The 12,039-nt window shown below is 35.8% G+C and overlaps 1 protein-coding gene across 1 annotated transcript in view; it reads right to left on the bottom strand.

Moving 5' to 3' along the window:
• Window positions 1-3,130: 3,130 nt before the first annotated feature.
• LOC136268148 (beta-1,3-N-acetylglucosaminyltransferase radical fringe-like) overlaps window positions 3,131-12,039 on the bottom strand; it is a 17,289-nt gene continuing 8,380 nt past the window's right edge. Inside the window, exons 8-13 of the mRNA XM_066063397.1 lie at window positions 8,604-8,692; window positions 7,169-7,242; window positions 7,028-7,122; window positions 5,068-5,171; window positions 4,463-4,525; window positions 3,131-3,398 (exon numbers count right to left, since the gene is read on the bottom strand). Of these exons, the coding sequence (XP_065919469.1) occupies window positions 4,465-4,525; window positions 5,068-5,171; window positions 7,028-7,122; window positions 7,169-7,242; window positions 8,604-8,692 (423 nt within the window). The 3' untranslated portion in view covers window positions 3,131-3,398; window positions 4,463-4,464. The remainder of the gene's footprint in view (window positions 3,399-4,462; window positions 4,526-5,067; window positions 5,172-7,027; window positions 7,123-7,168; window positions 7,243-8,603; window positions 8,693-12,039) is intronic.

Here is a 12,039-nt window from a genome sequence, read left to right as displayed (position 1 = left end):
CATTTGGGGCACTCACATCTCGGTGGGGTTTGACTGAATGCTGACCAGACCTTGTGCTACATCATGTAAATTGGGTGTTGCTCTCCCAGAGTGCAGTCCATTATTTTATTGAGTATGCATAATTTTGATGGCAGGATGGTCAGAACAGCACCGACAAACTCAACAACTTATACAAGGGAAAACAACATCAGCCAAGAGAGGCTGTTCTTAAGCTGTGCCCTGTGACATAACGCACAACACAACACACACAAGAATGCACATTACAACAGAACAAAGCTACAGTTAGGTACATGCAACAAACTAAGCATTACATGCAAGGCACAAAAAAATACTATGACAGTTGCAGCATCATAATTATACAATGCAGCGATTCCATGATCTCTTCCCTTAATTTGTCCTTATTCCAGGAACATAGATATTTATGACATCTTTTTGATGTCTTCATTTCTATGGCAAATAGTTCCTGTACTTGTGTGGTGACACAATAGTCTCATGCAAACACTTGGTAGTAACCTCAGAATGCTGCCTCTTAAATCTTCAGCTCCCAATATAATTATTGTTAGAGAGCTGGATCTCAACTTGAGATATTGCTCATAGTTGTTTAACAGTGTTTTGATTCTATCATTTAGGACCTCTGATTTCTGTTGTTCTGCAGATAAAAGTGCTTGTACTCATTCATTGTCAGATTTCAGTACCTGAATTTCTGATCTCAGTTTTGCTTCTAATTGCTGCATGCTTTTGTTGTTCAGCAGACATAGTCAATAGTAATTGTGCTATAATTTGTTGAATCAGTAGTAACAGTCGGGTGTCTTTGAATTCTCACCTGCCAATTTTTAGCTGTTAATCTCTTGTTCTTCTCCTGATCTGATATTTGTAATCAATGTAATGTCTGCATGATCTTTACTTCAGGAAAGGTTCTCCATATTCGTCTACTGTTATGTTGATACTAGTCTTAATAAACTGGTGGGTGAGCAGTATCAAGTGACATTGAAATTAGTTGGAATATACAAGTAATGGTTGGGTATATTCCTTCATCCTTTATACACACATTTATGGTTAGCTATAGACCATTGCCTTCTTCTGGTCATGAGGAAGTTGCAATTGCTCAATGTGTATATATATAGAAGTTCTACTAAGTCCAGCTGGAGTGGATGCACAACATGCTGCTGGAGATGCTTGCATGGAGTGCTGTGTCACCTAGATACGTAACATAATCCATACATAGAAATAGCAGTGTCATGTATATATGCCTAACCACTCAAGTAGCTAATATACAACAAAAGCACATAACAACTCTAAAATATTAGCTGTATATGTGTGGGAATTTCAGTTACAATAATGCTATGCATATGACCAATGGAGTACATGTGTGTGCAAACCAATGAGGACATGACTTGATAGTTGATAAAACACAGCATAATTATATTGTAGTTAAAGATGGTAGCTAAACAGGCCTGCACATGTAACAGTAGTTGAACATACACCATTAAACTCACTGCATTAAGGCATAGCAACAGATCTGATTACACTATATTTATACATGTAGCTTACTGAACTAAAAAACTAAACGCTGGGACTTGGGATCAGCAATGTCGTGCTAGCTATTTGGACACAATGTAATATGATATCCAATGCAAGCACATCCAACTTGAAGTTGTGTAATTTACTGTAATACACCTACACTCCTGCAGTAGTGCAACAGTTAAGTAATCCTGTACATGCTGGATTTCATTGCCCTATGTGCAGAAATTCATGTATAGTGTACTTAATTAGTGCTGGAAAAAAAACAACTAAACGTTAGCTAATACTCAGTCATTTTAAAGCAATATTTGTCGTGCTGGCTATTTAGACACAGCATAATATCCCAAGTTGTGTAATGTCTCCAGCAGTACTACATCCTGTACCTATCAGCTAGTTAATTAAGCCTGCCCTATACAAACGTGCAGGATTTCATTCCCCTATATTTACACTACATGCAAGCAGTTAGTGATCACAGTAAGGATACTCATTCAATGTTGAAACAAAGTCTACTCTATAGACATATAGTCTCATGTATTTCCAGCAATAGCTCATTACAATTATCCTTATTTCTGTACAAAGTTGATGTTAAATTTACACTGAGAGTTAAAATAAAATGGCACACATTCAGAAAAGAAATAAGGTTCAGAATCAGAGAAGAAAAATTACATGAAAAATTTCTTGTAACAGAAACAAAGATGGCACTAAAAAGGTTGCCAGAGTGAAAGAAAATAGAAAACAGCCTCTACTTGAATTCGAAATCAGGACCCTACAGTTTTGAAGCACGTGTCCTGACCACTAAGCCAATGGTCTAACATTAATGGTAAGCTCTTAAAAACCATCTGCATAAGTGGACTGGCAAAGGTATTTACTTGTGGTTTACAGAAAGAATTCAAGTGAGTTTTTGCTCTACGCTCTTGCATTAAACATGCTGTAAATGATAAACGACAGCAGTTAGAAGCTTCACTTAAATGAAAGCTTATTCCTAGATGATGAGCACTTTGTTTGGTGCCTAAACCACTTTGATACTTACAGCAACTAGCAAGAAGAATGTGCGAACTCAAATGGAATTTAGACAGACAGACAGATGGCTTTTCAGCTTTATAATATAGAAGATACTGCCATTGTGTATAAAACAAAAGTGTATGAATGTGCTATGAAAGTATAAAGTTTTGTGTAGTTAAACCGAGGAGAGTGTCCTACTTCTGTATATCCCCTTACGAGGGCATAATCTAAAGTGACGATGTAACATATCATGATCAGCAATCATAAAAGTATAAAAATTGGTAGCACCGTGCCACACATGTGAAACTCAAAACAGCAAATGTCCTAGCAAGGAATGCCTATCCCAGGAATGCCTATCCCAGGAATGGCTATCCCAGGAATGCCTATCCCAGGAATGGCTATCCCAGGAATGCCTATCCCAGGAATGCCCATCCCAGGAATGCCTATGTTATGCTTATGTTCTATAGCAGTTCTGTGAGAGCTCAAAGTAGTTCAGTTACCATCAACATTGATAGGTACGGATTAATGACATCACCAGCTATACAAAAAGAAATGGGCAAATTCAGAAGAGCTACATCATCACTTTACTGTATGCAAGGGTATATGGAAGAAGGACACTGTATGATGTCAAGTATTGTAACAGCAAATATGCACGGGATAATTAATGTACACATCTACAGCTACACAATATGTATATCATTGTAATATATATAATTCCATGGTCTTGACCTTTCTATATACATCACACTCCTATCTATAAATGTATACCAGTATATGTGTAGTGGAAGTCTATATACAATTTGAGAAATATGAATTACATGAAATCAACTAAATACTTATTTATATACATGTCCAGTCGGTCCTGTAACAACAACCTATAAGAAATTTAACAAACACCATAATTTAATAGATCTTTAAAAAGCATAATTACACATGCAATTGTACACAAATTGATACAAGCTGAGCAAATAATATCAGTAACTGTTGACTAACACAATTTAGACTATGGTATGGCTCATTTACAGGGTTACTAAATCACTTAGTCACCTGACATGCTCATTTAGTCACCTACACATGTTCATTTAGTAGCCCGCCCTCAAGCAATTTTGTACATGATAAATAATTATAACATGAAAGGCACACTGCAGTACTTGATAATACTGTAACAGTCTTCTTCTCCATGTTCCACAAATAATTCTGGACAAATAGTAGACTAAACCGGCATATGTACTGTAGCTCTAGCCATTACTTTGGTTACCAGTCGAATAATTATTTTTGTGGGCGCTGTAAGGACTTCAGGAAGAAACCGTTCTGTTGTTCTGCATTGCTCTTTCACCCCACACTCATGCTCTGGCTATAAAGGTACGTACTTTAAACCATAGTCTAAATAAGTTAGACACCGCGACCAACGGGAACTAAGCGATTTAGTAACCCCTCTGGCCCTTAGTAGCACCCTTGCTGCGCCCGGGACGCTACAGCCTTGGGCCATCGGGGTTACTAAATCGCTTAGTTCCCTTGGTCTTGGTGTCTAACCATTATCTAATTGACATAGTGTAGCACACATACTGTAGACGCACTGCATGTACATCAAGAATAAGTAACAATAACTTTGAGGTCCACAAAAATGGCTGTGTAACATGATTAAGTTCATGGTAGGCACACTAAACTCTGTAAAGCCAAGCTAGGGTCAGTGTGCCCGGTGGAGGTAATGGGGTATGTGTGCTTCGGCCATCTCTCTCAAGTAAGGAGTAGTACCACCCTACATTATGTAGGCAAAATGGATTGACAATAACTATAAACAAAACTTTGAATAGTGAATAATAATAAATGAAAATTAAAGGCCATTTATATAAGAATTAGCCAGCTAAAATATCCGTAATACTTTATGCAGCCATTTTATTGTTTAATTATTTATAAACTTTTAGGAGTTTGCACATACCTTCATTGTCCAGTATTACACCATGATGTATCTTTATACAGTAAACAATGATATGTTAGAAACCTGTAGTCAAAAGTTTTTAAAGTATAACAAACAACACAACGGTACAGTGTGTATCAAGAGTTCATAATATTCGAATTCTTGTGTGTACTAATTATGTATGGAACATTTAAGTCGTTTGTATTAGTTCAAAAAATGGACATGATGAGTCTCTAGACACTCAATACCTGTGTAACCTAAAGACTTACTCTCTTGGTTAAGCCAGAACTCCTTGATAATCAGTGTCCCAACTCTCAAAATGTACACTTCACACAGGCTTATACTGTAACCCATTACACATACATGTGTTTTGTATATGAATAGTCAGCATTTATGGCTATCCACTTATGCATGTATGTAGCAGTACAAGTATGGAAGTCATATGAGCTAATGGACTACATATAGAATGTTTACGTAAAGATGCACAGTGTAGAATTATAGTTATTTTAAAATGGAGGGAACTACATGCTTCACACGATAATACAACAGATTATACAGTTAGTAAAAGGGTGTGGTTACATTGTACATGCTACTGGCTGCAGCAGGAAAATTATTTGTTAACTAACCTGGTTGGGTCTTCAGCATCGGTGAATAGTCTTGGTTTAGGATCAATTTTGCTTTCTATGTGGAGCTTATTAGGACTCTTATGTGATCTGTAACCAACGGTGATCTACAAATACATAAAACATAGAAGTTATATACCTTGTCAACTGTAAAGGTACTCAGTAACATAGTTCATATGTATTGGATTTTAATCAAGCATTACCACTTTAAGTAGTTGATAGAATCACTATTGAAATTTTACATTTACAATGCTCATTTTTTTGTTTGTTTCTTTCTTGAAAATAAAGACACACAATTAACATACAACAGATCTAGATATCCAAATAATGTCCCATGCAACTAGCACAGTCCTTGTAATATTTACATTTCTATAGTGCTACCACCTTGACGATCACCACACTTCATCTTAAAGTATTGAATGTTATTCAGGTATCAAACAGTACTGCAGTACTGTTTAGTAGGGTTCTCTCCTAAAGTAATGCATGTAATGAATGCATTACTGAAGTAAAGTAACTTTTTAAAATTTATTTCTTAACGTTTTACAGCACAAGTGCTGAAGGTCTGTACAGCCTGTTTAGAGTTGTTACAGAAAGTGTGTTTGAAAAGGTGGAGAAAGGAGAAAAAATCCATGACTGCACCTAGGCAGCCTCGAACCTGCAGCCATCTGATTAATGCTCAAATGCTTACAGGAGTCTGCCAGGCGGTCAGGATGTTTTCTATTTCATGTATATGTATCCAAGGAACTCTAGAGAGTGACGTATTATCTCATGTGGAACCAAATGGAACTTCACGGATATTAGTTTATTTATTAAGGCTTTACAGCACAAGTGCTAAAGGTCTGTAGGACACCTGGTCCTATAGCAACGATCTGTTGCATATTCTAGTTCAAGCATGTTACATTATTACAATATTACTAGTGCTGGGCGGTATTGAAAAATAGGAAACGGTATACCTTCCATAAAAAGTATCATGGTATTACTAAATATCGCGGTATTAATGGTAAAGCCATTGGTATTAAAGTAACTGCCATTTACCTCAACAAAAGCACCAAATACCCATGGTAGCTCAGCAAACCTCAGGTACAAATTACTAGTTTGGTTAGCTGACTACATCAGCACCTGCCTACAAACATTGTCACATATCTGGTTACCTTCTAAATATGGGATGAAACAAGCTTACAGGGAGGCCATAGTGCCCAGACGGTATGGCGGTATTAAAAAAAACAGGCGGTATCAAAACCAGTATGACTTACATATCACAGATTACTAACAATACCGGTATATCGCCCATGTAGCTCTAAATATTACATAATACATTGCATAAGTAATGCGTTACACCCAACACTGTCCATTAACCTGTTGCGTAGTGAACATAAAGTAGCTAAGAAGTAGTGAAACAAGAGATATGAATGATGGTAGCTATTACAGCATTTTTGTGGGAAAATCTCTACTTTGGCATGAAACAGATTGTGATAATATGCCAATGTAGGGATTTTCCCACAAAGCTATGTTGCAATAGCTACACATTCATGTCTCTTGTTTCACTACTTTTTATTGTTGGAACCCTACTTCATTTTTTTTTAAAATAATGTACTAGTACTTATCTTTCACAGTGACCAAATTTCAGAGGCTATATTTACTCTGTGATTATTTTTTTTTTGCAAAACCAAGCCAGTAATCAAGAAGATTCGTTTCCAGTGTGAGACCAGATCTCACAAATATTAAGGAAATTAGGATGCTTGGTAACATAGTAATGTTGCACATAACGACAATTCCAATTGTACAGTGTACATTATTTTCTATATTTGGAAAAAAAACCTTTACAATACTGTGTACTATCATCAGCAAGTACAGTAACAGAATATTAACACTTATCAAACCATACATGATACAGAACTATACAATAGTACAAACAATACACCCGTGCCCATATAATAGGTAAAATATAACTTGTTGCACTTACCAGTTTTGATAGAGCTTCTGGGCTCAACTCCTTCAAACTTGTAGCTTGATTATACATGTTATCAATGTGTGTTATATTGTATCCCAACACCAAATCTGTTATGGTACATCATAACACACAATAAAACAGTATTCACATTACCTATGACAACACCAACAGTTAGGTCATCTGTGTACCCAGAAACATCGCACACGTGTTGAAATTTGACCACACCACTAAAACAATGACATAGATAAAAACACATGGGGGTATGTAATACTTGTAGATGCATAAATACATCTATACATGCAATTTTAATGCTTAGCAATATATAGGAAGTACAAGATGGTGTTGAAGACACTTGTACCAACTGCCTATAAAAACAAGTACAAAACAATTAGCTGTAGGCAGAGATGGGGTAACGCGTTACATAATATATATTACAATTCACGATTCTGAGTAATATAACGCGTTACTTTTGGAAATGCAGTAATATAACTTTAAGTTACTTCTGGAAACTATAATTCATTACTAGTAACGAAAGAAGTAATATTATTACACAACGAGTAGCTGGAAGCGAAACGTAACGAGTAACTTTACCGCGATGTAACGAGTGATACTACGAGTAAAGATGAACAAGTAACGCATTATAAATGGATTTTACTGCCAATTATCCATTCCACTATTAATTAATCACCTTAATCCATTAACCTTTCTTCTATAATGGCGCTCAGGTGTTGCACGTACACGTGACTGATGTGCATCACGTGACTGCACGTGGTTTATATGTTAACTTTAACTTAGCTGTCTTAATAAAAAAGTAACTTAGCATTGGTAACTTAATATTTGTAGCTAATATTATTAAGTTAGTAACTTAATATGTAATATTATTAAGTTACTCTTTATTCTAAGTAATATGTAACTGTAATATATTATACTGATATAAAGTAATATGTAATATATTACTTTCATGAAGTAACTTCCCCAACTCTGGCTATAGGGCAGGACAACAGTTGGTGGAACATTTATTAGCATGCAGTTGAAGGAATTTTATGGTGAAGTTTCAATTCAGATGAACAACACATCCATCTGTCCAAACTCAATAACTATGTATACTCAATATATATTAGCCACATTAGTACCACAGACTAGCACTTACGTAGACATGGTTAAAATATACACTGTCCTATAGTACTACATATTAGAAGAATTGTACTATCTATCTATCTATCTATCTATCTATCTATCTATCTATCTATCTATCTATCTATCTATCTATCTATCTATCTATCTATCTATCTATCTATCTATCTATCTATCTATCTATCTATCTATCTATCTATCTATCTATCTATCTATCTATCTATCTATCTATCTATCTATCTATCTATCTATCTATCTATCTATCTATCTATCTATCTATCTATCTATCTATCTATCTATCTATCTATCTATCTATCTATCTATCTATCTATCTATCTATCTATCTATCTATCTATCTATATAGTACTTATATATAAAGTGTGGACATGTGAAGACTCATAGGGAGACAGAGTCTTGTTGAAATGTAGAAAAACAACACAAAACATATAATCACTTGAAATATTTCTCCAGTTTCATCATCACTGGCAAACTAACACAATATGTAGCTCCAGCGGAATACCAGAATATTCTCCGGTTTACATTCTGAAAGTAGAACACATAATTATATGCATTTAGCTAATGTCTGTGGAAGAAACCATTGCAAGAAGAAATGTAATAAACACTGTAAACAGTGCATTATACACAACCCAGTATGTGTATGCATACATTTAATATGGTTTGAATGAGTTAGTGGTTATAAAACTAATAATAAAAGACACACAATTCTTTGCAGCGTAGCATATTGGTATATCACCATGTAAGAAATAGTACCCTACCTAAGGTTATTACAGAGTTACTGATCTTGAGTCAGCTCTTGTTCAAATTATGGCTTAACATGCAGGCCCAGTACAAACATCATAAGACATGAGAACAAGTACACAATCTGTAACATTTTAAGCAATGCTACATGATTACCAAAGCCCTGAAGCAATAAACAGATAAACAAACCATGCAGTGTTATGCTCTTGTGTTTTAGTTGGTGGGTGTTCCATACTTACCATAATATAACGAATAGCACTTTACAAGGTACATACATACTTTTAATAAACATTGACGGTTTTGCTCATCAACATGCAATTATATCCCTTCAAAAACACCTTTGCTGTAAAAAAAGGCGCATCCAAGAAACTACAAGTATCTGTAACCCCATGTAAAAACAGCTCAACTGTAGAAAAAACACTCCATGAAATTAACTAGTAACTGAAAGAGCTGATATCTGGAGTGGCCAAGAATCAATGCTACTACAACTGACTATGATCACCAAAGATTTACCAAGTCCATGCAAGAATACCTTGACTGTAAATCAGGCAAATAAAAGTAACTGGCAATTAAACAGCTGATATCTGAAGCGGCCAAGAGTAAAGTCAACTTGATACAACTAACTGCACTGAATTGTTAACTTGAAACATTGAATCTTAATCATTCAACTGTGTTCTATACATTCACCCTTGCTACATCCTAAATTAATTCTTTGTAGCTCTACTTGGCTGGTAATTTGGCCGCCTTTTTCAGTAGTCAGTGTACAGAAAAAAAAGGCGGCCAAGTTACCAGCCAATTAGAGTTACAAAGAATTAATTTGGGATGTAGCAAGGATGAATGTATAGAACACAGTTGAATGATTAAGATTCAATGTTTCAAGTTAATAATTCAGTGCAGTTAGTTGTATCAAGTTGACTTTTATTCTTGGCCGCTTCAGATATCAGCTGTTTAATTGCCAGTTACTTTTATATTTACCTGATTTACAACCAAGGTATTCTTGCATGGACTTGGTAAATCTTTGGTAATGATAGTCAGTTGTAGTAGCATTGATTCTTGGCCACTCCCTCTTTCAGTTACCAGTTAATTTCATGGAGTGTTTTTTCTACAGTTGAGCTGTTTTTACATGGGGTTACAGATACTTGTAGTTTCTTGGACGTGCTTTATTTTACAGCAAAGGTGTCTTTGGAGGGATATCACTAATTTTTGTCAATTATATAATTTACAGATTCAATGTTCAAGCCATGAGGGTGTATGATGAATTCTGCCTTGTAGAGGTGTTGCGACCCAACACAAATCTGCTGATAAGTGATGAACATATAACATACAATCCTACAGTAGTTGTTAATTTTTATTAGGACAAGAGCCAGTGGAAATTATTGCAATTTACTGGTCAAGCCAAGTAATGGCTACAGTCAGGGTTACCAAAGATATGTGTAAAGCACTTATTTGCAAAGCATGCTTTTCTAGGTGATCTTGTGAATGCCATCATCTTGAAATAGCAACTCTGAGATTACATCTTGGATCTGGGAGACAGAGATGTAAATATTCAGCTAAATTGCTCTATGACTGTTCTATTAGAATATTTTATTGCCTAACTGTTCTATTAGAGTATATCAATTCCGAACTTATCAATGAATAAAACCTGCTATGGCTACTGCCATAGTGGCCACAGTGTCCTGAGAACAACTTAACAACTTTGTTTGCCACTAGTAGAGCAAGATGCTTTGCTGAGGGTTATGAAAGAAATCACAAACATCATACTATTATTTTTATTTCACTACCGCATACAAACACATGCTTATTTCACAAGACACACACAAAATGTGCAAACACTATACATGCATGTTCACACACATACACCACATATCGGTTGTACATGATTTAAGCAAGTTAATATCACATCTCTTGAAATGCTCTTGTAGGTGAGCTGGTAGTGCCCTTACTAGGTGTTAAAAGTTCTTGCAGAAACGAAAATTGTGTTGTACATTCTGTTTAGTGTCCATTTACTCCATAGTTAAGCCATGAGGATCTACCAGCCTGGAATATTGAATTTTTGTACATTCTCTGTTTAATTCGGTGCCTGCTAGATTGTGTCGTCAGATATCCAAGCAAGTGTCTTTGGTTTTGCGACCGATGTTCCAGGTTAGTTGCATGTGTGTTTAATTTAAGGTAAAGTTCAGTGCATGTTTATTCATTTACAGGTCTCACTGGTGTGTGCATAATGATTAATGAAAGCCACAACATGTACACAAGCTCCATGGTGCATTAATGGAAATAAATAAGTTCCACCTGACTGACAATTATCATGTGACCTATCTAGGGGAAACCTCTTGGAAGTCTCTGTTCAGTAACACCTCAAGTGAAAATTGAACACACGTGATAGCCGATTTGTATAATTATTGATGGCAGTCCATGTCTTGAGAGGGAAGTACGATAATATAAATTAAACATTTCTTCAGCAGTGCACAAACACAAAAAACTTCATGCAGCAGCGCACAAACAATTGACAGTTCACATACCGCATTGTAAAGCCATGACTAAGAAAAAGTTCCATCTCATGGAAAGTCCCTGTAATACCTCAAGTGAACACACGTGATATGTGGTTTATATTAATTATTGATGGCAATCCATGTCTTGAGAGGGAACGAGAGGGAACGAGAGGGAAGTACGAATGATAAACATTTGTCATGTTGTAACTGGATTGGTGAAACGTACTTTAATTTGAAACCATCGCTTGCCCAGAAGTCGAATGAATATTAAAGAGCCAAGAACTCAGGCTCTTCGTGGAGGTTCAGTCACAAAAAGAGGATGGAGGTTCAATAACGAAACAAGGAGGGGTTCAGTAATGAAAGGAGGAGTGAAGAAAGATGGTACCACATCACTTCACACTGATTAACTGCGTGCCAGTACTCCAGGTCAGTCTGTGTACTAAGGAATTTTGTATTACCTCAAGGGTGTCATGAATTTCCAGGTCCCCAAATGTGTCATTTGTGTAAAAAGTGATATAGATTTTAGGCGTAATGTATTTAATGCCCACCTGTCAATTTTACAGGTAATTGGTCATAGCATGCGGTTCTCTCGATCACTAGCAATACCAGTTATGATACATATGTAACTTAATTGACAACAAT

The sequence above is a fragment of the Dysidea avara genome, chromosome 10 (genome assembly GCF_963678975.1).
Source record: "Dysidea avara chromosome 10, odDysAvar1.4, whole genome shotgun sequence".
Classification (NCBI taxonomy): domain Eukaryota; kingdom Metazoa; phylum Porifera; class Demospongiae; order Dictyoceratida; family Dysideidae; genus Dysidea; species Dysidea avara.
The sequence above is the reverse complement of the archived record's forward strand: the minus strand, read 5'-3'. Positions and strand labels throughout refer to the sequence as shown.